This window comes from Zingiber officinale, chromosome 8A, assembly GCF_018446385.1.
Source record: "Zingiber officinale cultivar Zhangliang chromosome 8A, Zo_v1.1, whole genome shotgun sequence".
Classification (NCBI taxonomy): Eukaryota; Viridiplantae; Streptophyta; class Magnoliopsida; order Zingiberales; family Zingiberaceae; genus Zingiber; species Zingiber officinale.
In genome coordinates, this window is record NC_056000.1 from 63,786,877 (window position 1) to 63,812,577 (window position 25,701).

At 43.9% G+C, this 25,701-nt stretch overlaps 2 protein-coding genes across 3 annotated transcripts; one reads left to right on the plus strand and one right to left on the minus strand.

Moving 5' to 3' along the window:
• Positions 1-226: 226 nt before the first annotated feature.
• LOC122011603 lies at positions 227-12,629 on the minus strand. Its single transcript, XM_042567986.1, has 5 exons — positions 12,325-12,629; positions 12,145-12,244; positions 967-1,066; positions 598-689; positions 227-508 (listed from the first exon to the last, which is right to left on the minus strand). The coding sequence occupies exons 1-5, from the start codon at positions 12,461-12,463 to the stop codon at positions 289-291; spliced, it is 651 nt and encodes a 216-aa protein (XP_042423920.1). The 5' UTR covers positions 12,464-12,629; the 3' UTR covers positions 227-288.
• Positions 12,630-14,958: 2,329 nt separating this feature from the next.
• On the plus strand, positions 14,959-24,143 carry LOC122009290. 2 transcript variants are annotated; one of them, XM_042565399.1, is made up of 10 exons: positions 14,959-19,005; positions 19,267-19,414; positions 19,553-19,703; positions 20,318-20,417; positions 22,415-22,499; positions 22,591-22,864; positions 22,958-23,000; positions 23,083-23,186; positions 23,279-23,729; positions 23,826-24,143. In XM_042565399.1, exons 1-9 carry the CDS (start codon positions 15,087-15,089, stop codon positions 23,726-23,728), a joined length of 5,274 nt encoding a protein of 1,757 aa, XP_042421333.1. In that variant the 5' UTR covers positions 14,959-15,086; the 3' UTR covers position 23,729; positions 23,826-24,143. The 2 variants fall into 2 exon arrangements, with proteins under 2 accessions (XP_042421333.1, XP_042421332.1); XM_042565398.1 differs by having other exon boundaries at positions 23,279-24,143.
• The last annotated feature ends 1,558 nt before the right edge of the window (positions 24,144-25,701 follow it).

Here is a 25,701-nt window from a genome sequence, read left to right on the forward strand (position 1 = left end):
AAACTTATTCGAAGTGAATTATTTAACTCTATAATTTTGGTTTGGCTTTTGCAGGACTAAAAACATAATAATAATAATAAAAAAAGATTTTTATGGCTCTTTGGTTGAGCACCATTAAGGGGGCGAGTTCTATGAAAAACATGCAAGTAAAGGGTCATTCTTTTTCACATGTTTTTTTTTTTTGAATCCTTCTGCCATTATTTTTTTAAATTCAAGATTTCCAGTATTAATTTTTTAAACACATTTAAATTATTTTGGTCCATCTTACATAAGCATAATAATAACACATTAGTAGCATATCGCCCAAGAAATCCTTTTGCGACGTCTGACCATTTTTGTACTAACACCTCTTGATTTTGTCTTACAAGAGCTCCCTAATCCATCATTCCATCCTTGAAAGAGATGGCCCAGCTTGGAGTTCTTGTGTGATGCAATACATCCTTCTTGTTCTTGGCAACTACGAGCATCATTGTCGACTTCTTTTACGATATGTTGCCATGTGAATGACCTTCGAAGAAAAAACAAAGCCGTGTCTGTCTTTCTTAGATCAAGATGAATGGATTGAAATGAGAATGGAGCTCTGTTGATGATGCTTACTGCCTATGCTGAACAAAGTTTGTGACTTGATTTGTTGATTTTCTTCGGTGGCGATGATTTTGGTTCGGCGAGGTGTGTCTTGTGAAATGAAGCTGCACATGGGATCAGACTGATTTCATTCTATGATCAAATATGCAAAGGTAATTAGAAATCTATTTTTTTGCTACTTTTAAATATAATTAATTGCCTTTAAAAATTAAAGAGGTTTAGCTGTGTGAAATGATCTAATGACTAAGGGTTGAGTATAAGACCCGACAAATGTAGCCCCATCTAGGCAAAGCTTTGAACATGCTGAGAACTTGGTGGCAGCAAAGTTTATCAAAAAAGGTAATTCATTGCCATTAGAGAGAAAGGATTGTACACACAAACCTGATCGCCATCTTTGATTCCCAGGGTTAGTAGTCGAGTTCCATCGTCGATTAACTTATTCTCATGATAGCATAAGCAGAAGTGGCCCCAAACATGAGACCTGTAAAAAATTCATTATAAGATGATCGTTCAAGACGCATCCAGAAAGTTGAGTCGATATAGTTAAAGTCATGATAGAACACCCAATGTGGTAACTTGACAGTGATCCAAGAACTTGTATGATTTGAAGAAACATTATTCAAGCTGTGCAATATGAACATCACTAGTACCCAAAATATTCAAGTTCCAGTTTTGGTCAAAAACATAATGTGGTAGATTGATATCAATCGCAGAACTGTAACCGACAATGTTTAGATTCAAATTGTGGAAAATGAACAATCAAGTGCACTCAAATCCTGGTAAATTGACAATAATCACTGGTAAATTGATATTTATCATATAAAATAGAAAACATATTGATCCGGCGGTAAGAATGGGGGACCCATTTTCTGAAGGGTCTCAGCTTGAGGACCGATGAAGGGATGACTAAGCGGTTAGTGGCCACGTCGAGTAGCTGAATAGGTCCGAGCGGAGCTAGAGATAACCCATCCAGGGGTTTGGGTTTCCGACGCCAAGGCAGGAGGATCGAAGGGCCGAGCGGGAGTCCGCTCGGCTGGAACCGAAGGGCCGAGCGGGTCGTCCGTTCGGCCAAGATAAGGGCGAGGGTACAAAGGGGGCCGAGCGGCCTATGCGCTCGGCTCGGGGTATGGGATATCAGCAGAAGCATGTCTGATGATTAGGCCGTACACAAGATTGCACGATGGAGGACCTTGCCGTCATATCATGGGAAGGTTGATACAGTATCAGTATGGCCTCATGGACATCTTCCTGACAGATCCATATCTGGGCATGGCCCTTCTGACAGACCCATACCTGGGCATGGTCAAAGGCAGGTGGTCGCTTTGATTGGCGCGCCCAGGCTTCTTCAGGAGGTCTATATAAGGCCTCCATTTCTTCACCGGAGGTATAAAAAAATCTTCATCTTGAGGCCACCTTCTTGTTATTTCTCGCCTGACTTGAGCGTCGGAGGGCCGTCGCCGGGACACCTCTCCCGGCTCGGTTTTGCTGCAGGTTCGCCGGAACACTCGAGGATCCAGCAGGAAGCGCCGCATCCCCAGCGTTCGTTGACTCTTGGTTCGAACAGGATCAATTTGGCGCCGTCTGTGGGAACGCACCTACATTCGAACAGGAACAATGGACGAGGCTGGACGACAACACATGGTGACGCTTTCAACAAAAGAACTCGATGCTCTAGTCGAGATGAGGGCCACCAAACTTATGGAGCAAAAACAAAAAGTATCAGCCGAACGGCCGGAGCAACAAGCAACATCTGCGTCTGGTGGCCGAGCGGAAGCACCTCAAGCCACCGTCGCATTCCCTCGGGCCTTATTTCGCACCCCTGAAGCCACACCAGCTCGAAGAGATAGAGGCTCTTCTTCAGACGAAATGCCAAGGCGGGATGACAGAAAAGGGAAAGCTCCCCGGGCGGACTCATCTCCCGAGCGGATCAATCGCCAATTCTCGGAGGCTATTCTACGAGACCCTCTACCCAAGCACTACGTGTCTCCGACGATCGGAGAGTACAGCGGAACAACGGACCCGGATGATCATCTGGGTAAATTTGATAACACAGCTACACTCCATCAATATACAGAGGGAGTAAAGTGCCGCGTCTTCCTTACAACTCTCTCGGGATCGGCTCAACGGTGGTTTCGGAGGTTGCCGGACGGATCCATCACTAGCTTCAAGGACTTCCGAACGGCCTTCCTCCACCACTTCGCTAGCAGTCGGCGTTATCAGAAGACAAGTGTCAGCTTGTTTGCCATCAAGCAAGAGTCGAGAGAATCGCTTCGAGCCTACATCCAGCGATTCAACCAAGTGGCGATGGATATCCCAACGGCCACATCGGAGACGATGATGAATGCCTTCACTCAGGGCCTTGTGGATGGGGACTTCTTCCGGTCGCTCATCCGAAAGCCGCCCCGAGATTATGATCATATGCTACATCGGGCCAACGAATACATAAACGTGGAAAAAGGAAACTCCTACCGAGCGGGCACCTATTCATGCCGAGCGGAAACAGCACGCCGCTCAGCAGCCACCTAGAGGACCGAGAGCTGAAGCAATCCGATCCCCCCACGCCAGGTCGCACGTACAAGAAGTGGCTGCCGCTCGGCCCAAGCCAAAGAAGAGGTGGACCCCTATGTTCTGCTCCTTCCACCAGACGAATACGCACAACACGAAGGATTGTCGAAGTCTTCCCTTCGTGGCCAATCCCGTTCCCAGGAATGTCGAACGACGGTCTCCTCCCATCGACAGGAGACAAAGGACCCATGAAGCTGACCGGACCCGCACCGAAAGGCGACATCAACAGACACCCGATCGGCACCGATCTCCGAGACAAGAGAATCGCCGGGCGTCCAGAGAACGGTCACGACCGTCCGCTCGAGAAGAGGAAAACAGGAGCAATACTTCACGGGGCGAGATCAACGTTATTGCCGGCGGGCCGACCGGAGGAGACTCCAATCGAGCCAGAAAGGCGGGCGTCCGGCAGCTGCAGATCCACGCGGTCTGCTGTAGCCAAGAGCGGGCAAGTGGATCGGAAATCACTTTCGGACCCGGAGACTTGAAAGGAGTAGAAGTGCCCCACGACGACGCTCTTCTCATTAAAGCGGTAATAGCAAATTACACTATTCACCGAATATTTGTTGACACAGGGAGCTCGGTCAACATCATATTCAAGAAGGCGTTCGATCAGCTGCGAGCCAAGCTGCTGCCCATGACGACCCCGCTCTACGGGTTTACGGGCAACGAAGTGCAGCCGGTCGGACAAATACGGCTGGCTACCTCGCTGGGAGAGGAGCCGCTCAGGAGAACCAGGACAATAAATTTCGTGGTGGTTGACTCTCCCTCGTCCTACAACGTCATTTTGGGACGACCGGCGCTCGGCGAATTCCGAGCGGTCGTCTCAACCTTCCACCAGAAGATGAAGTTCCCCGTCGAAGACAAGGTGGGAGAAGTACGGGGAGACCAGTTAGCAGCTCGGCGATGCTACATCGAGATGGTCCGAGCAGAATCCAACTCCGCTCGGAAGGTGCCTCGAATCGAGGTAAATACTATCACTGAAAAGCCACCCGCCTTAATTTACGAGGAAAAAGAAGAGGTGCAGATTCATCCGACCGGAGGCCACGACTTTTGTTGCCTCTGATCTGGAGGAGAAGCAGAAGGAGGAGCTGATCCAATGCCTCCGACGAAACCATGATGTATTCGTCTGGTCGACACATGAATTGCCTAGAATTTCGCCGAGCATAGCACAACATGAATTGCATGTCCGACCGGACGCTCGGCCAGTGAAGCAGAGAAAAAGGGATTTCAGTGCCGAGCATAAAGTAGAGAAACTTCTGGAGGCCGGCCACATACGAGAAGTGCAGTTCCCGAGCTGGCTGGCTAACGTAGTATTAGTCTCCAAGCTGGGCGGCAAGTGGAGAGTCTGCATCGACTTTCGGGACTTAAACAAAGCATGACCCAAGGATTTTTATCCCCTACCCCGGATAGATCAGCTGGTGGACTCTACGGCCGGCTGCGAATTAATTTGTATGCTTGACGCCTACCAAGGCTATCATCAAGTGCCGCTCGCCAAGGAAGATCAAGAAAAAGTAAGTTTCGTAACGGCCGACGGCACATATTGCTACAATGTAATGCCGTTCGGATTGAAGAATGCCGGGGCCACCTATCAACGCTTGATGAACAAGGTGTTCAAGGAGCAGATCGGGCGTAATCTGGAAGTCTATGTGGACGACATTCTTATCAAATCCGTTCGAGCGGCCGATCTCTTCAAGGACATGGAAGAAACCTTCCGAACGCTTCGCAAGTATGGAGTCAAGCTAAATCCCCAAAAGTGCCTCTTCGGAGCAAAAGGAGGGCGTTTCTTGGGGTACATAGTGACCGAGCGGGGAATCGAAGCCAATCCCAACAAAGTGAAAGCTCTGCAAGACATGCCGCCTCCAAGAAATACAAGGGAAGTGCAGCGGTTGACCGGTCGGATAACTGCTGAATCCACTCGGAAGAGTACTGTTGAATCCAGAAGCGTCCGGATGGCTCATCAAGTGGACGACAGAATTGAGTGAATTTGACATCCAATATCAACCCCGCTCGGCGATCAAAGCCCAATCCTTGGCTGATTTTGTGACCGAAGTGCAAAGGCCAGAACCGGAAGCTATGTGGAGAATATATGTGGATGGGTCCTCCACTCGGTTCGGAAGTGGGATTGAAATATTGCTGCTCTCACCTCAAGAAGAGAAGATGCACCTATCCGTCCGGTTGGATTATAAAGCTACCAACAACGAAGCAGAGTATGAGGCCCTCATAGCCGGATTGCAGGCGGCCCGGCATGTGGGTGCCGGTCGGGTGACCCTCTATTCGGATTCACAGTTGGCCGCTCAACAACTTTCTGGCACCTTTGAAATCAGCAGTGTTCGGCTTAAACTCTACGTTGAGGCCTTTGAAAAACTCAAAGCTACTTTCCGAGAGGTTCTTATACAGAAGATCCCCCGAACGGAGAACCAGGCAGCAGACGAGTTAGCCAAACTCACGAGTTCAATAACACCAGTTGCCATTCAGCAACCAATTGAAAAGGTACTGCTGGTGGCGCACGTCGATCGGATGCAAGGCCTCACGTTTCCAAGCGACTGGAGGACACCTCTTATAGAATTTCTCCGTTCGGGCACCACACCCTCCGATGAATATGCAGCCCGGCTCCTCAGAAGAAGGGTCGGTCGGTTTACACTCATCGGAGATCAGCTTTACAAGAAAGCTTTCTCGCGCCCGTTGCTGAAATGTGTAAGCTCGGAGGACTCAGCTTACATCCTCCAGGAAGTACATCAAGGATCATGCGGAAGTCATCCGGGCGGGCGCTCATTGGTCAAGAAGATCCTCTTGGCCGGATACTTTTGGCCAACTTTACAAATAGATGCCGCTCGGACAGTATCTACCTGCCTTTCATGCCAGAAGTATCACAACTTCTCTCACCGACCGGCCGAAGAAATGAAGACATCGAGCGTTTCATGCCCGTTCGACCAATGGGGAATGGATATTGTCGGTCCATTTCCGATGGCGGTCGGGTAGAGGAAATTCTTACTAGTGGCGGTAGACTATTTCTCCAAGTGGGTGGAGGCCGAGCCACTAGCAAAGATCACTGAACAAATGGTTAAAAAATTCATCTGGCAACACATCATTTGTCGGTTCGGCATCCCTCGTCGACTAGTGTCCGACAACGGGCGGCAGTTCACAGGGAAGATGTTAGAGGATTGGTGCAAGAGCTACGGCATAGAGCAACATTTTACGTCCGTGGCATACCCCCAAAGCAACGGTCAAGCCGAAGTAGCCAACCGGGAAATTCTCCGTATTCTACGCACTCGGCTCGACCACGTGGGGGGGAGTTGGCCGGATGAAGTGCCGGACGTTTTATGGGCCATCCGGACAACTCCTAAGGAAGCAACGGACGTCACACCTTTTCATCTGGTGTACGGCGGCGAAGCAGTCATTCCAGTTGAAGTCGGCGTCGAGTCCGCCCGGATCCAGAGCTACGATGATGACAACGCCGAACGGAGAAACATGGAGCTGGATTTGGTTGACGAAGAGCGTGCCAAGGCATCCGTTCGGCTGATGGCATACCGTCAACGGATGAAGCAAAACTACAACCGGCGCGTCATTCCCCGATCGTTCCAGGTCGGCGACCTTGTCTGGAAGAAAGTCAAGCCGGTCGGCGACGTCGGCAAGCTTGAAGCTCCGTGGGCCGGTCCCTTCAAAATCATCGAAAAGCTCCGCTTGGGCGCGTATTATTTGGAGGATGAGGACGGTCGCCAGTTAGATAGGCCATGGAGCGCGAACCACCTCCAGCCTTACCGGGCGGGATGAAAGGTGTACCACTGTAAATCATCCTGTGTACTTTTTTCGACTAATATTGGAAATGCAGAAATGAAGAATCAAGAGAACAAATAATAGGCATTGGCAAGAAACGAAGGTCCCGCGCCGTTAAGCCGGAGGTAAATGGGTCGAGCCAAGCGCTCGAGGATCGAAGACCCAGTACCTTCCGGACGGAGATAAATTATCCGAGCCAAAATGCTCGAAGCAGACCCTGAGCCGTTCGGCCAGGAGTACGTTCTCCAAGCTGGGTAAAAGGGGCATATGGATTATCCGAGCCAAGCACCCGAATAGTGAAGGCCTCCCAGCCGATCAGATTCGCAAGCGAATGACCCGTGCTGTTCGGCGGGGCATAAATATTGTTCAAGCGCGGGATATGAAGGCCAAGGTCGCTCGACCTGGTAAGGAGTTAGCCTCGAAGGTCGTCTAGCCCAGACGTTAAACCGTAGAGCCGCGCCGACCGGCTATAAAAACCGAGCGGATAACCAACGAGCACCGTCGTTAAAGATCGAGAGCCGCGCCGATCGGCTATAAACATCCGCGCCGACGAGCACCGTCGTTAAAGATCGAGAGCCGCGCCGATCGGCTATAAACATCCGTGCCGACGAGCACCGTCGTTAAAGATCGAGAGCCGCGCCGATCGGCTATAAACATCCGCGTCGACGAGCACCGTCGTTAAAGATCGAGAGCCGCGCCGATCGGCTATAAACATCCGCGCCGACGAGCACCGTCGTTAAAGATCGAGAGCCGCGCCGATCGGCTATAAACATCCGCGCCGACGAGCACCGTCATTAAAGATCGAGAGCCACGCCGATCGGCTATAAACATCCGCGCCGACGAGCACCGTCGTTAAAGATCGAGAGCCGCGCCGATCGGCTATAAACATCCGCGCCGACGAGCACCGTCGTTAAAGATCGAGAGTCGCGCCGATCGGATATAAAAACCGAGCGGATAACCGACGAGCACCGTCGTTAAAGATCGAGAGCCGCGCCGATCGACTATAAACATCCGCGCCGACGAGCACCGTCGTTAAAGATCGAGAGCCGCGCCGATCGGCTATAAACATCCGCGCCGAGCTCATGATCGTTCACAAGTACCAGATTGATTAATGTCGGTCGGCCGACGGTTTGCCACTACTTCGCGTGCACTAAATGCAAATACGTTAAGCGCTAAGTGATTTTGAGGAAACGAGTCAATTGATTAACCCGATCGGTCGTTTAGTAGGAAACCCGGGGAGCCCAACAGATTATACGAATAAGCAGCAACGCATTAAAAAGGGGCAATGAAAGGCAAATAAAAAATACAAGGAACATAAGGGGGCCGAACGGCACGTACAATAAAGTTTTTTGCATCCGCCGAGCGGATGAAATACAAAAAGCACTTGAAAGAACTCGCCTCACTCCGGGTCTTCAAAGTTAAAAAAGGCGTCCGGGATGTCATCAATCATGGCCGTCAGGTCGGAGGCGGGAATATGCATTCCCTCGGGAAGGTGACCACCCTTCTTCAGGTACGCCATGGTGACCTTGACCGCTTCGGCGAAAGTAGAAGAGACATTGTCGCCGAATTTTGCGCCGAACCGCTCCGAGTGGAGATATTCTTGGCGCGCTGCTGCTAAGCGACTCGGCTCTCCCTCCTTATACCTTTTAAGCACCGCCCGGGAGGCAATTAGGGAATCTTGGACTGCCCTCAAGTCCATCTCAGCTTTTGTGCGTTCGGCCGAACGGATCTCCCGCTCGGCATTCAGCTCGGCCTCTAGCTTTTTAGATTGCTGATCTAGGGCCCGGACTTCAACTTTCATTTTATCCAGATCAGCAATCGCCCGCCTCTTCCGGCCACTGGCTCACTTCACGTCCCCGTCCCGCTTCTTCACCAAGTCTTCGAGTCGGGCCACCTCTGCAGCCAGATCAGCAGCCTTCTTCTGTTCGGCCTCGAGGGTTTGTTTCTCCCGCTCGGCCGATGGACCCCCTGATACTTGGAGTTTTTCCAGGAGATCCTCCAGCTCGGCCAGCCGGTGGCTAGTGGCAATTTGTTCAGCCCAACGCTGTAAGGAAATAATAAAATCAGGAATCAAACAATAGCATGGCACATGAAGAAAGATGAATTTACCTGTGTGGCCTGCTGCATGTTGTTATCGCTGAGCTGCTTGGGTGTCATGAGGGCCACCTGAATCTGGGCGTCCTCGAAGAGCTTGGCGAGCGGACCAGTCAGGGTTATTTCGTGAACGGGGCTCGAAGGCCGATCGGCGGACAGTAAATATTCCTCCGATGGGAATCGGAGGGTAGTCTTGATGGAAGGGTGGTCGGCCGGCGCTTCTTCAGTCGCGGCCGCCTGATGTGAGGACTCCCCTATGGTGGACGTCTCGCCCAACCGACGTAAGCGGCGACGAGTCCGGGAAGAAGAGCCGGAAGGCTGTTCGGTAGGCGAGGCCGCTGGAGTCCCGATCTGTGATGGCGTGCGAGCAGGCGAAGTTACGCCGATCGGCGCCTGTGGTGCTCCCTCTTGGGTCGGCGGTGGATCTCCGACCTGAGGGACTCCCACTCGGCGGGGGCTGAGGAAACAGGATCCGCCTCAACCTCTGTTGAAGCGGATGGGGCAGTTTCTGTTTCAGGGGCGGACTGCGCCCCCCCCCCCTCTCCTGCATCCGCCGGGCGGCTGGGGATGAGACCCCGCTCGGTGAGCTCTCTCTTGGTGGCCGCTTCAATTTCCACGGCCTTCAACTTCAGATGAGCGGTAGCCTTGGAGCGCCACATGACTTCAGCTGCAGTAAAAGAAATTAAAATCAATTAGACAAAAAAGACTGAGTAAAGAATCCTTACTCATGCGGAAGGGGAGATTTGCCCGAACAGGAGACAATCCGAAAATATACAAAACCCCCTTGAGAAGCAACTGGTCAATCTTGTATCGCTGACCGGACAACCAGTTCGCCGCATGAAGATATGCTGGGTTGCTTCTGAATTTGCCGAGATCCGGCTGGGTCGGCACGGCGGTTTGCCATTTGGTTCGAAATGCTGGCCGCTCGGGGAGTCGGATGTAGAAGAAAAATTCTTTCCAGTGCTTGTTGGAGGTCGGCATATTGTCAAAAAATTTAAAGCCTATTCTACTTTGGAAAATAAAAGTCCCCAGCTCGGATTGTTTAGGGTAGAAAAAGAAGTGGAATATTTTGGGGTCAAGAGGGATACTGTGCAGCTTAAAGAGGACGACCACCCCGCTCAGCAGTCTAAAGGAATTCGGCACAAGTTGGCCGAGCGGGATGCGGAAATAATTACAAACCTCCAAAATGAATGGATGGGTAGGAAATCTAAGGCCGCCCTGGAATTGGTCTAAAAAGAAACAAACGGTGCCGATCGGCGGGTCATGGGGCCGGTCAGACGGGTCGGCTACAACTATTTCATAGTTATCGGGAATCCCATACGTCCGAACAAGGCGCCGAGCGCCCTCCTCATCAAATCGGCTCTCCATAGTCAGGTACCAAGGGCCATGAACTCCAACAGCGGGTTCAGAGGAGCTTGCCATCTCGAAGGAGCAAAAAGACAGCGAGAAATCGAAGGAATGGGAACAAAGGAGGCAGAACAAGTTGGGAAGGCCTTGTAAGGGAAGGGAGAAGCTTACTGAGGGAAGGTAGACAGAAAGGATCACCAAAGAGCCGAAGACCACCAAGAGGCGAGAGCTGGGACGGTCGGAATGATGCAGCAGCAGCGGGCACCTTCGACGGAGAATACGCGATGAAACAGAGAATGCGGCGTAAAAGGCGAAGACGAGGGCTTTATACGAACGAGGCTGGTCGACCTCGTCCGTCGGATGCAGGTCACGGAAGACGAAGTCATCATCTAGCAGTCCGTTTCAAAATGACCAACGTCCCATCGTACGGATCATCATCACCACGCGAGAAGAGCCACGTGGCGCTCTGTCACCAGGCACAATTAATGCGCCCATACCGCGCATGCTTCGACTTAATGGAGAGGATTTGCGTGATTTTCGAGAAGATCTAGACAAGCAAACATCCATGTTGAGCGACAAGACAACCGAAATGAAGAGCCGAACGGCTGAATTTGACAGAAGGGCCGAACGGCCCCAGGGATATTATAAGCTACGGAAAGGCGGCGACCGCCCGCTCGGACACATATAGTCCAGTCAGTCGGACTCACTGCCTCCTTCGACTAGACTTGAAGGGAAGGCAAGTGATCCGGCGGTAAGAATGGGGGACCCATTTTCTGAAGGGTCTCAGCTTGAGGACCGATGAAGGGATGACTAAGCGGTTAGTGGCCACGTCGAGTAGCTGAATAGGTCCGAGCGGAGCTAGAGATAACTCATCCAGGGGCTTGGGTTTCCGACGCCAAGGCAGGAGGATCGAAGGGCCGAGCGGGAGTCTGCTCGGCTGGAATCGAAGGGCCGAGCGGGTCGTCCGTTCGGCCAAGATAAGGGCGAGGGTACAAAGGGGGCCGAGCGGCCTATGCGCTCGGCTCGGGGTATGGGATATCAGCAGAAGCATGTCTGATGATTAGGCCGTACACAAGATTGCACGATGGAGGACCTTGCCGTCATATCATGGAAAGGTTGATACAGTATCAGTATGGCCTCATGGACATCTTCCTGACAGATCCATATCTGGGCATGGCCCTTCTGATAGACCCATACCTGGGCATGGTCAAAGGCAGGTGGTCGCTTTGATTGGCGCGCCCAGGCTTCTTCAGGAGGTCTATATAAGGCCTCCATTTCTTTACCGGAGGTATAAAAAAATCTGAGGCCACCTTCTTGTTATTTCTCGCCTGACTTGAGCGTCGGAGGGTCGTCGCCGGGACACCCCTCCCGGCTCGGTTTTGCTGCAGGTTCGCCGGAGCACTCGAGGATCCAGCAGGAAGCGCCGCATCCCCAGCGTTCGTTGACTCTTGGTTCGAACAGGATCACATATGAACATCTGTACCTAGAATATTTAAGTTCAATCTTGGTGGAAAACACAACATGGTGAATTGGCAGGTAAAACTATATAAGATAAAATCTAGACTCAAATTGTGCAAATGAACATTCAATCTTACAGAGAAATGTTGGAGTTTTTCTCAGAACATAAAATGGACTAAAATGATAGTGATCACGGAATAGATCATCTAATCTCGGAGGAACAGATAATGTGCTAAAATGACATCGATCATGGAACAATATCACAAATAAGAAAACAGAAACCTCATCGACGTGCACAATGGGTGAGAAAAACAGCTTTACCAAGAAATAATGCAACCCCCTTCCTCTGCGAGCTTATCGAAGATGTGCTCGATATTCATCTTCAGATCCACCACTGTCGCTGCCCTCGCGACCTCCACATCTGACAAAAAATTGAAAATGTTACAACCCAGCAACCAAAAACCTAAAATTGAAGAGCACACTGGGAATTGAAGATGGTACTGAAGGAGGAGCCGTCCAGTTTAAGGACGGAGAGGCGGATGATCTGCTCAGGTAGACGTAGATAGGAGGACCTTCTTCGTGGCGGCGAGGGATCCAGTACCGACAGCGGAAGCTTCTCCCAGACGGCTCGCCTCGCCATCCCGCGGCGTTCGCTCTGGCTCCTCGTTGTGGACCAGAAGAAGAGGAAGGAGGAGGGGGAGAATGGCGTTCAGGATCGGAGCGCACGCGATGCTTGGCTTCATTTTCTTCCACCGCTTTGTCCTTTTGATTGCCGTTGTCGTCTTCCTTTCCAGATTCGTGAAGAAAGAGATTGGCGGGTTGCGACCATTGTCATCCTCTGTGCTGCTATATAAAGTGGAAGATATGATCTGCACCGACGATCATGGTGTACATCATACTTGCACGAATCACGGAGTGACATCCCACCCCCGTCAATCCGTCCCTAGGTCAACACAAATCACGGGTAACTACTAACCATTAGTACAAATGATCAAGACATGGAGGAAATTATGCTCGATGACACCGAGTTTCGACTCCATCGCACCGCCCCAAGGGACCGTGACATGCCTTATATGGCGGCATATACCATCTACAACGTCGATCATAATACACGAATCTCAAAGCCCGTCTGTGTTAATATTTCGAAAAAATAAAAGGCTCTTCCAAATTATATAAATCAGGGAGGTAATGGAGCAATAGTTAGATTTTTAATGAATTAATGTAATTGAATTTTTTAAAAAAAATTAAAAAGTCAATCTCTTTTTAAAAAATAAATTTTGGAAAATTAAATTCGATTGTTTTATAATATCTTTTATTCAATTAAACTCAATTAACCGTTGAAATTTAAAAGTTCAGTTTGGTTGTTTATTTTTTTTTTAAAAAAAAAAATCAATTATTTTGATTAATTTCTTTAATTTTAATTTAAAAATTCTTAATTTGATTAAATTTAATAAGTCAGACCTTAAATTTTTAAATTTAAAATTCTAAGTCTTCAATTCCAAATTAACCAAATAAAAAATTAAAATCAAATATAAATGTATAATGTTTGAAAAAAATAAGAGTTGGATTGATTCGATTTCAGTTAAATTGATTTAGTCCGTTTCATTTTGGTAAAAAATGATTCATGCCAATCTATGTTTTAGGTTAATAATTATGAGTGGATATTAGTTATCAGTATAAATAGTCAAGAGATGAAAAATGCATATTTGAGCGTATCAAGTTTTGACCTCAAGATTTTATATGATAATACCCTATATATTAACCATCGTACCGACCTAAGAGAACACCAATTGCTCAATCCTAGTAACTACTAGTAGTTGATATAATATATAGAAATAATTCTTCACCACCTAGTTAATTTGACGATCAATTATAAATTAATCATATAATTTACTTTTATTCATATAATTTGGGGATGATTTTTAAGGGGCACTTGAGGTAGAATTACCTTTTACTATAATATAACATATAGAAATATTAATAGTTATTATAATTAATTTAAAATAATTTTAATTAATTTAAAATCATTTTAATAAAATTTAAACAATTGGATTATTTTACTATAATTGTGTTGAGAATTTAACGTTTAGAGTTTGAAAATTTAAGGTTTAGTTATAACTTTGTAAAGTTGTTATAATGTTAAATTAACTACTTTATTTATCAAAATTATTATATACATCAATATCATTATCATTTATGAGGAAATAAATTGAGAAATTATAGTTGGACATTAGGAGCCAGGTTGTTACTTTGGGGCTAAAATTACTATACATAAGTTATTATATTAAAATATTTTTTTTCCAACTTAATAAAAATTGTATATTAATTTTATCAAAATCCTTTTAAATTAGTCAATATTCTTTTAAAATAATTGTAGCTAAATGTTAAATCTTAAATTTGGATGACTATTAGTATTAAAATATTCTTTAGTTAAAATTATTTAAATTTTATTAAAAATATTTTAAATTAATTAAAATTATTAAAAAATAATTAGCGCAGCTAACTAGTAGCTGTTAGAGCATCCACATCAGTTACCCTATTCAAAGATTTTACCTTAAATTTTGGATAGATTAACTAAAAATCTTCTGCATCAGTTACCCTATCCATTCCCTAAATTTAGATTTGATGAATAGTGATTCTCTAAATTTAGGGAATGAAACCTCTACCCTAAAAATAAAATAATATATTTTTTAATCTCTCTCCTTCCACTCAATCTCTCTCCTTCTACTTATTTCATAAATATAATAATAAAAAATAGAAGAAAGAGAAGAAAATAATAAAAAATTAAGGATGATGGAAATTTTAGGGTATTTGATATAGTGTGTAGTGAAAAATGATTATCTAAATTTAATAAAGTGGGTCATTTATCCTAAATTTTAGATATAGTAATAGAAAAATTGATGTAAATACTCTTAGAATGGATAAGTACTATAATATCCAAAAGTAAAAGTATTTTTGAGAAAAAATCTCTAATAAAATATCATTTTGATATCATTTTGAGTTTTTTTTTTAAAAGGATGTTTTTTTTAATAGTTTACATAATTTGAACCGTCCTTTTCATTTTTACCCTTCATATTTAAGTTGACTATGAAAGAGTTGTTAATAATAAATGATTTAATTATTACGCTTTTCCCATATCTTGATCGATTCCACGAGCTCTCGTTTATCGTCATCGAATCGTCGATTGCCTTTACCAATTCCTCGCCTCTCCACGATCGCTTCCTCCTCTTCTTCCCCCGCAGGCCTTCGATCCAGCATCGCCGATGGATCCGCTGGATTCCCCGCGCCTCGCCGCCAGATCCAGGTACGATCCGCACCCTCCGCCGCCTCACCACTTGGTGGATCCCAATTACTACTCTCATCAATCCCACCACCACCACCACCACCACCACCATGTTTCCTTCCCCTCGTCCACACCCTCGCCGCAGCCCTATCCTAGCCATCACGCCCGATCTCTCCGCCACGAGCACGAAACCCGCCTACCCGTCGTCGACGGCGGCGGCGGCGGCGGCCGCCTTCGAGTCCCTTATCAAATAGATCCGTTCTCGCAGCTGCCGCTTAGATTCCCTGACCGCTCGCCCCTTCCCGAAGATCGCTACCCTTCTCTCCGGCCGCATCTCATGGGCAACGGAGAGAATTTCGTGCGAGATTCCCCGGAAAGTCGTGTTTTTAATGACGATAGATTTAGGGTGGTCGTCGACGAGAGCCAAGATTTGCTTCGGTTGAGGTGGGAGGATGAGGAAAGGCGGCATCATGTGGCTTGTTCCCGTGCAAATCTTTATAGGGATGAACTTGCTGTAGATTTGGAAAGAAGGAAGAGACCTCGATGGTTGGAAGACACTGATCTGGAGGAGCACTTGGGAGGTCCAAGTAAGAAGCATCTTAGGGTTTGGGACAAAGAGATCGACCATCCTCACCGTATCTTGCTTCCCAATCCTTCTACAATTCCACCGTGCGCCTCTTCCCCTAGGGCTCCACGGGACTTTGTTGCCATAGATGGAAAGAGGGAAGCTGATTCTGTAGCTGAATGGCGGTATTTGCTGCCACCGATGAAATCTTACTCTGATATAGATAGAGAGGATAGCACAGGAGAAAGACCACTGCATATGCCTTTTTATTCGGATAGGAATAGGGATATAGGTAGAGATAGAGAGGATACGAGAGAACTTGGTCCTATTTTGGAGCGGCATCTTAGGTCACCATTTCCCACAATGCGATCTCATGGCAATTCTTATTCTCACATAAACAGGCAATTTGAAACCACTTCAGATGTATATGATGCGCCCACCACACGCACAGTCTATTCCTGTGAGGAAAATTACTTTGGAGACAACAGAGGTAAGAGAAAGCCCTCCAACAAGGAGAATGACCAAATCATAATATGGTCACCAGAGAAACAAATTGCAATGAGGCCCAGTGCTACGTTCTTCAATAGAGGGAAGGAGCAAATTATAGTATCAACATCCAGTAAGCAACCAGCAAAGAGGCCTAGTGCTCTATCTAGGTTACAATCTGGGGTATCTGTCTGGAGCAGACTACAGGAGAAACCGTTGTTTCACACTTCACCTTTTGACTTAGTTTCTCAGCCCACTACTTCTGTAAAGCATCAATTAGAAGTAATCACACCTAATTTCTCACTAAAATCAAGTAGTTTGGTTGGTGATGCATCTTCTCCGAGATCAGCCTTACTTAATTATGATGGAAAAGGTCAGGAGCGGTCGACACCTAAAAGGCTAGTGAAAAAGAAGTTGGCAAGGAAGGGAGAGGAATTTGCTATTCCTGTTGATTCTGGTTCATTGGTTCTTGAGGCAAAGGATGGAATCTCTAAGATGCTCACACTGAACAGTTCTCAGAAAAAGCTAGATGATCCAGAAGCTTCAGATAATCAGGGAAGTTCCTCTATTAAAGATGTAAATAATGACAGCCGTCAGAATTCTTCAAGGAGGGCTATTAGCACTGTGACAATGGATGAGAACAAAGGGCAAGAGTTGATGGATGAGAAAGTAAGGGAAGAAGAAGAAACTTTACATTCTGTTATTGGTGGAAGTGTCAAAGAAACAAACTGTATCGTAGAAAAACAGGAAATTGAACTTGCTACTTGTGTTAATGTAGGGTCTTGTCACTCAAAATTGGTAGACACAGAGACTGCAAAGCAGAGTGTTTTGACTGATCCATCTAGGTGTGATGAAGAGGAAAAGGGAAAGCAATTTATTGAAGTTGGTCAAACTCTTGATCAAAACTGTGCCAATGCATTACTGGATATTGGAGATTTAAACACTGGCAGTTCAAGTCCCATCAATCATGTCAGTCTTGAGGGTAAACTAGATGATGAAACTGAGCAATTGTCATCAGCTCTCCAGGCTCAGAACACCATAGATGAGAATCATGATAGTCAAAATTTTGAGGGGTCAGATGACAATAAGAAAGTGGGAGGCCTTGACAAAGAATTTGTTACATTTTCCAGTGAGTATTCTTCATCACCACTGAGAAAGAGTGAGCAGTTAGTCATGCCAGTTTGCCATATGACCTCCTCTTTAACCAGTCATAGCATCTTTGGTGACAACTTAAAAATGAAACAGCATACTATTGGCAACCAGCACATAGAGGTTGATGTTGATGCAAAAGAGCTCAAGGAAATTAGTGGAGGTAACTCCACAATGAGTGATGTTTATTTGTGCATGGAAATACAAAATCATTTAGTCAACTTTCCTCCACAGTTCATGGATACAGCTTCAGATGGATACCTTCCAGATATTACCACAGATGAGAAAGATGCCTGCCTTGCCTCACATGCTAATGTCAAATCACCTCAATCTGATAACTTGAAACCTAGGGAGGAAGATTTAGTAGATTCATCCATTTTCATGTGTGAAGTTCAAGATGCTTTACCTTGTGTAGCTCCAGAACGGTTGCATTCAGGGTTGGCCGATAGATATGGTTGCAGTGAAGATGGTTTGATTAAAGATATTTGTGACCAAGATCAGAAAGTTATCACAGAAGACAAATATTTGTTGGCTTTCAGAGAATCCTTGGCACCAGAAGTTGAAGGTGCTCAGAACATTAGTTGTAAACCTATGTTTGAGAAAGAAACTAACTTATTATCAGATGATACTGCGAAACAAAAATCCATGGAATCAAAAGCTGTGAATGGACAAGAACATTTGAACCAGAAGACAATGCCAACTGTTGGACTTCCAAAAGATACTCCAATTCGAGCTAACTCAGTTAATTGTTCCAAGGAATCAACTCAATCACACTTGAGTTTGAGACACAAGACTTGGCATCGAAAGGATGCTCCCTCTTCAATTTCTCAGGTGATTCTACGATCTCAAAAAGGTGGTTCATTGTCAAAACTATCCCCAAGGAAGCTTGGAAAGATTCATAATTCTTATGTTCGTAAAGGTAACAGTCTTATTAGGAAATCAGCTTCTCAGCCATCACAGTCTCTGGGAAGTACGAGAAAATTAAACAAAGGTATCACAGAGAAAAACATTGTTTATGGAAGTCATGGTTGTGCAAACAATATTCTTGCTCGCTCTAATCCTTCTTTTGAGAGCAAACTGTCTACAGAACCTACACAGCCATCACAGTATTTGGGAAGTACAAGAAAATTGACTAAAGATATCATGGAGAAAAGCATGAATTCTAGGAACAATATTCTGTACTGCCCTAGTACTACTTTCGAGAGACCAAAAACACCTCCTTTGCCTCTTGCTGCAAAATTATCAGATTCCACCTTTGTTTATTCGTCTGAAGCTCCTCATGGCTTGCCAGAGAATTCTGTTGCTGAAGCTACAACTGATGTTCAGGATAATCCACTCATTCTGCCTTCTGGTGGTATCAATGATCAGAATGACACAAGTGATAAAATATGCGAACCTTTGGGTAAGAGTGTGATATATGTGAAACACAGGTCCAATCAGTTGGTTGCTGCTTCAGGGCATAAAGTCAATGATTCAGTTAATTCTTCTTTGGATAAGAGTCCGCCATTAATTTCCTCAGCTTCATCTGATTATTACTATAGGAAAAACAAGAACCAACTTATAAGGAATGTCTATTCTTCAGAAGGTCAAAGTAATGTTGTGCTTCTTCCCGGAAATGGAAACATGAGTGGGCAGAAGGTTTCTGTATCTACTGTAAATGGTGTAACTTCTACTCTACCCAAGAAAAAATTGAACAAAGGTCTGTACTGAAGATTATTTCACTTACTCTCCATATGTTGTTATCATATTCTTCAACTCTTATTTGTCACTTCTATGATTATTCAGACATGCAAATATAGATGAATTACTGAGCCTTAGCAATTACCATCCTTGCTATATCTAATCGATTAGTTTTTACTTTTTATAATGTGGATTTAGACAACTCTCAAATGATAGATTTGATAAGTATCCATACTCAGAATGAGAGATAAAGCTTATTTTCACTAATTTTTTTATGAAGCTCAAGACAAACGACATAAGTACTCCAGCTTTTCTCATGTTTGGACATTGAGTGGAAAACGACCATCTAAAAAGAGCATCTCATCATTACCTCGTATAAAGGTTCTTCCCTACCTATTTCCATGGAAGAGAGCTACATTGCTACAAAGGTAAGCTATTGTGTGAAGAATGAGATCCCTTGATTTTTCATTTCATGGTTTATCATTATAAGTTATTTTTCCCATTTGTTTCTTCACAGTATTGTGTTGAAACTAACTTATGAAGCATTATTTCCATGATTTATACAGTTTGAAAATGCAATTTGCAAAGAAAAAGGATACACTCTACACACAGCGAACTGATGGGTTTTTTCTGAAGAAGTCTGGGGTATCACGTCTTGGTAGATCTAGTTTGAAATGGTCAAGGTCCATGCAAAGACGCTCAAAAGTAGTCAATAAGGTAGATGGAGAACAAAACCTCCTTTTACATTTTAAGTTTTCCGCACACATATAGGTATTAGAATTTTTTGTGAATTCGCTTGTATGTTTATAGAAATTATCAATTTCTAAACCTGATAGTGTAGATCCATGGAATGTTCAACTCATGCATGATTTAGATTGTAATCTTTCTATGCAATCCTTTAATCAAACCTTTCTTAGTTTCATTTTTTGTTTATCTATATAGGACATTTGTCGAACTCCATAATCGAACTGTCAAATTATGGAGAATTGTGATGTTTGCAAATGTAATGGCTATAATAGATAAACATTTAAAACTAGTTGATTGTAATAGATGGTTAGGGGAGGATGACACTTTTGTGGATTATGATACTTTGAGGGTCTGTAATTTTATAAATGGAATTTAGAATCTGTCTCTGACTTAGGCTATTGTTGACTTTCCTTTGAGTTGGCTAAAATCCATACAATAGGTGCTGGAATAGATGATTTTATGCTTATTGTTAGTTACATTCTCATAACCCACTTGCTTTCTATCTCTGTCGAGTCAAATTCTATCTCTCTGAAACTGGTGATGATCACAGCCTTAACTTATCAATTGATCCATCTTTATCACAGGAGGCTGAATTGGCAGTTGCTGAAGTTGAGAAGAAGAACAGAGAACAAAACAATCTTTTCTCCATTTCTGGCCTTAAACATAGTATAAATTCCGTACTTAGTAAGTTATTCTTTTTATATCATTAAAATGATTAGATTATTTGAATCTTGATGTTATTCTTGTGAATATTTTACAAAAAATGAGCAGTTCCTGTTATTTGTATGGTCTTGGTCAATGGCTTTGGTCCAGCCTAGATTTTTCGCTTGAATGCTCCACCTGTTTTTGTTAGCTACTGCAACCTTGATCAATGCTTATATGATACATAATTTTCTTAACTCGCAAGGTTTGATAAACTAGCCCAAGGGATAAACACACCCATGAGCAAAGGACTTAAATCATTTAATCACAAACATAACTGGTTCATCTACAACCTTATCAGCCTGCATTTGGGTGTTCATTATGCTGAGCTTTGGTACATTGAAATGATTGAAGGTTGATTGATTGGTTGTATTCTATATCTGTTGGTTGCTCTAGTTTTGGTCCTCATCTTGATTCCTAATGGTAGGAACTTATAACGATGCCTGTTTAACTATTATGTTGGATTTTTTGTATGAAGAAAATCAGGACTTTCTTATTTATAGTTAGGTAACTTTTTGATTATTTAAATCCTAGCTTAATTTTATTCTTTCAAGAAATTTCTCCAACATGTTTACAATTGCTTCTGGTTTCAATGTATATTTACATGACCTAACACTGTCTGTACTGCCGGAAAGGAAAGAGAAAATGAAAGATGCTATTTCCCCTGAGTATCCTCCAAAACAAACAAGGCTTTGGGGATAGAAAGGAAACCAACAAAGCTAACGACAGTATACTAGTGGAATTGAAAGGACAAGGTGGGCAACAATTAACCATCTACGATATGCAAATTGTTCAATTGATCTCTGCAATGAGAATTTCCTCTTGAGTCCTAAATTTTGTCTTTTATGGACCGAGGGAAAAGGGGCTCCGCAAGAAGAGGGGTACAATGGGAGAAGCAAAGAGGTCTCTCTATTAGTTCTTCATATCAGAACTCTTATTGGACGCTTGTGCTAGTACTTAGATCTGCACCCTTGATAGTACTCATACCTGAGCCCGAGTAACACACATAATGAATATTAACATTCTATTTTGTGCATCCAAGCTAAGCCTTGGTTTATATACTAACTTTAAGATGTTGCTCTAATCTGGTCCAATCTTAGTTTATTGTCAGGCCAGGTTGAAGAGCCAACCTTTTCTCCTGAAGTGGCTCCATACCATTGCAGTTCATCCTATTAATTTTACAGCATGAAAATAACCCCTGGAATATTGTCGGAGGATGTTAGATAGACAACATGATTACCCAGCAAAGTTTTGGTGCTTAATCTTGATCAGGAGATCCTATCCTGCCTTGGTTGAAATTATGAATTCATTTATTTGTTTTCTATTAATTAATGGAAAGCAATTTTGCGGCTCACCTTTATAAGTGCCTAATGGATATAAGGAAAGACTGCACTTGTGGATGCATAGGGAACAAACATGAAAGAAAAGATTCTTGCCATTTCATGTATCCTTATTTGGATGGCAAGTAAAATGATTATTGGGCCACAAGGAACTTTGAAGATGCATATAAGGAAAATAGGATTCATCATCTTGTTCCCTATGATTGTGGTGAATGAAGCATATGCAATACTTATCAGTCTTATTCCATGCTAAATTATTTATTAATTTTCTAACTTATCTTTAATTCCAGTACCATGTGGGTCTCTTGTTGCATTAAACTCATCAACATCAATATCAGCAAGTTGTCAGCCCCAACTATTTGGGGTTAGTTGAATGGCTCTTATTCGTTATAAAATTCTATGCAATTCTATAGCAACACTAGTAATATTCTTATCTTTGAAATCAATTCTAATTACATACTGATCTCAAGGTAATCAACATACAGTAGATAGCACTTGTCTCTTCCTTGGTCCTGCTATTGCTTTCCATTTTCAGTTCTAGACTCTTGGTTAAGTTCACCACCCAATCTTTTATACTATGGATTTAATCCTGTTTCACAATGCTTTTGTGGCAATACATTGTTCTGGATCAATGTGCAGATGAGCAGTCATGTGCTAATGATCAGGGAATCAGAAACTACAGTGTATCTTCGGTTCCACAGAAATTATTGGGAGGCAATAACGAGTATGATTATCATATGCTTATTCACAATGCTTTTTGATTATCATATTTCTGGCAGTTATGTGTTTCATTGTTTTGTTTTCATCTTTTCCAGGAGATATATTCGGATAGGTAATGGTAACCAGCTTGTCAGAGATCCAAAGAAACTTACTCGCATCTTGGCCAGTGAAAAAGTTAGATGGAGTTTGCACACCGCCAGATTGCGCTTGGCAAAGAAGAATCAATACTGCCAATTCTTTACTCGGTTCGGCAAGTGCAATAAAAAGGGAGGGAAGTGCCCATACATTCATGACCCATCTAAAGTTGCCATTTGCACCAAATTTCTTAATGGTTCATGTTCAAATATGGACTGCAAGCTTGCTCACAAGGTGGAAGATGTTTTTTATATATGCTACCTGGTTCTGTTATAAGTTCCTTCGCAATCTCTTCTATGCCAAATTGACATAAACATTACCATACAGATCATTCCAGAAAGAATGCCAGATTGCTCCTACTTCCTACAAGGTTGAGTCCTGTTTGAATTTTGTCCAACTTGTATGACTTTTCTCTTGCATAAAGATCTGTTTGATGACATTTATCTGTGCAGGTTTATGCACCAATACAAGTTGCTCTTATCGGCACGTAAATGTCAACCCCAATGCCTCTGTCTGTGAAGGCTTTCTTAAGGGATACTGTGTTGATGGTGATGAGGTATATGCTTTCTATTACTTTTTTAAGGAACTGATTTTCTAACCCGATCAGTTAATGAGAATGTACCTAATTTTATGTGTTTCCATTTGCAGTGCTGTAAGAAACACAGTTATGTGTGCCCCATCTATCAAGCGACAGGCAAATGTCTACAAGGATCCAAGTGCAAGCTTCATCACCCAAAAACCAAAAACAAGACAAAGAAGAGGAAAGACACCGTGGTACAAGGCAACACCTGGGGGCGTTACTTCGGTTCTGACATTAGCTTGGTTGGCGAGCCATTGGTAGTTTCTTTAGATAAAAAAGTTGTAAAGAAGGCCAATGACCTATTCTGCAATGGTCAGTTTACTGAGTTCATTGCCCTTGCCGCTGATGAAATTGACGATGAAGCAAGTTTCATGGTCTCCGAGGATGATACACCTCCATCCCACTTTGAATCAGGCAATGATGCTTTGCAGAACAATGACCTTGATGCTTTAATCAAGCCGATTCGAATCATGAGAAAGGATTATCCACCACTACCAGCCTCCACAAATGGCTCATAAAGTGATGATCACAAACGATTCTTTTCCTTTCCCTGCTAACCGAATCCATTCTTCCATAGTGTACTTTTCTTCCCCTTTTATACTGATTCCTTTTCAGGTTGGATGAGTTACTGCCTTCTCTGCAGCAGTTGGCTCGGCTTGGGGATGGGACTGAAGTTGGCTGGAGATCCAGGTAAGAAAGTGATCTGGAATATCATCCATCAACTCTCAGCGTGGTGGCAAGCCATGAGATGGTTTTGAAACCTACTACGATACGTCAAAGACTTGTTCATAGAACAGCAAACATCCCTGGTTTTTCTATAGGCAGGCTAACCTATAATACTGAGAGGGAAAACTTAATGATGTAAAGGATGTTGTTCATACAATGGAAACTGTGGATCAAAGTTTCGGCAATGATATCTACTGTGGACTGTCACATGCGGATTCCTGTGCATCCTGACTCGAGGTATATACATATACAATACTGATATTTCGCGCGATCTTATTTTACACGCCTGTATGCACAGTTAACATGGCATCCAATGTGACATCTCTTGCGGTTTTTTTCCTTTTATGTTTCTTTTCTTTGTCGCATCATTTGAACTTTCCGTTTATTTCTTAAACCTAACTTTTGACGCCGCTCGCTGATCCCCGCCTCGACGCTCCTCTCTCGGCGATCTTCGCCGTCTTTCGTCGCTACCGCCGTTGTCTGTTGAGAGTTGCCTTCTTCGCTCTTCGATCCTCGCAACCCTCACCTCGGCGTTCCTCGCTCGCCGATCCCTGCCGTCTTTCGTCGTTGCCGCCGTTGTCTATTGAGAGCCGCCGACGCCACGTTGTCCCTACCGCCGTCGTCTTTCCGTGAGACCCCTCCCTATTTTGTTTCTAATAGCAAAACTTTTTCTTGCAACACAACCCAATTGTGCCTATCATCTTCACTCTCGGATATAGCCTTCTGCTCGAATCGTATCAATTTTCAGTTCTAGTAGTTCAACTTGCTTATAGAAATAATTATTTTTTTTCTCATCCAATTCAATTTCGAGAAGTGTAACCTGTCAATTTCGTGAAGTGTAACCTGTCGATGCAACTCTATCTCCTACATCTTTAACATTTCGGTTAGTTTGTGAAGAGTATAAGACTTTCAATTGTAATCTGCAGTTTTGTATTTAATCTACTCAATAGATCAGACTCCTCTAACACTTCCAATAAGCGGTTTTTTGTCTTTTGTAGCTTTTGTTTTAGTTTTGCTTTCTGTAACCTAGTTTCTACCTTTTGATGTTCGACTTCATTCTTCAAATCAGCAGCAGCAAGTGAGCTTGTATCTTCTAAGTCCAGCCGGATGGATTCTTTGTCATTTTTTATGTATTTTAGTTGGGCTTCTAAATCAGATGCAAGTTCTGATAGGGAGGGGTTTTCTTCTTCTAGCTGAGTTATTAGTAGAAGAATGCAACTCTAACTCATTTTTATTTCTTTCAAGTTCTATTGAACTTCTTTCAAAAGACTTATTAGTAGAAGAATGCAATTCTATGCTACCTGTGATCACTTGCAAATCATGCTCCACGTCTTGCAAGTGTTATTTTCCACTCTGTTGAAACATTAAGAGAGAAATTATTTTTCAAAATAATATTACTGACATTTCGTGTCAGATAATGACACCCCTATTGATAATGCCTAGAACTTGTAGAAAATGAGATGCCACGTTATAAATATATAAAATTGCCACATGACGATTCATGTGCATCCTAACTCAGGCGTCTTCGATACATTGGAAGTGTCTTTGTCAATTTACATTGAAAGTGTTTTTATCAATTTTTTTTAACAGTGTTGAAATATTCAGATGTCTCAATTGTTCTTTAATATTTTCTAAATCTTAAACATATATCATACCTCGTGAGTATCTAATTTTTAAATTTAAACATTATAATCCAACAATTAAATTCTAGAGATAAAATTTAATTGATTTAACCCCGAGTTAAAAAATATTATTAGGCTGTTTA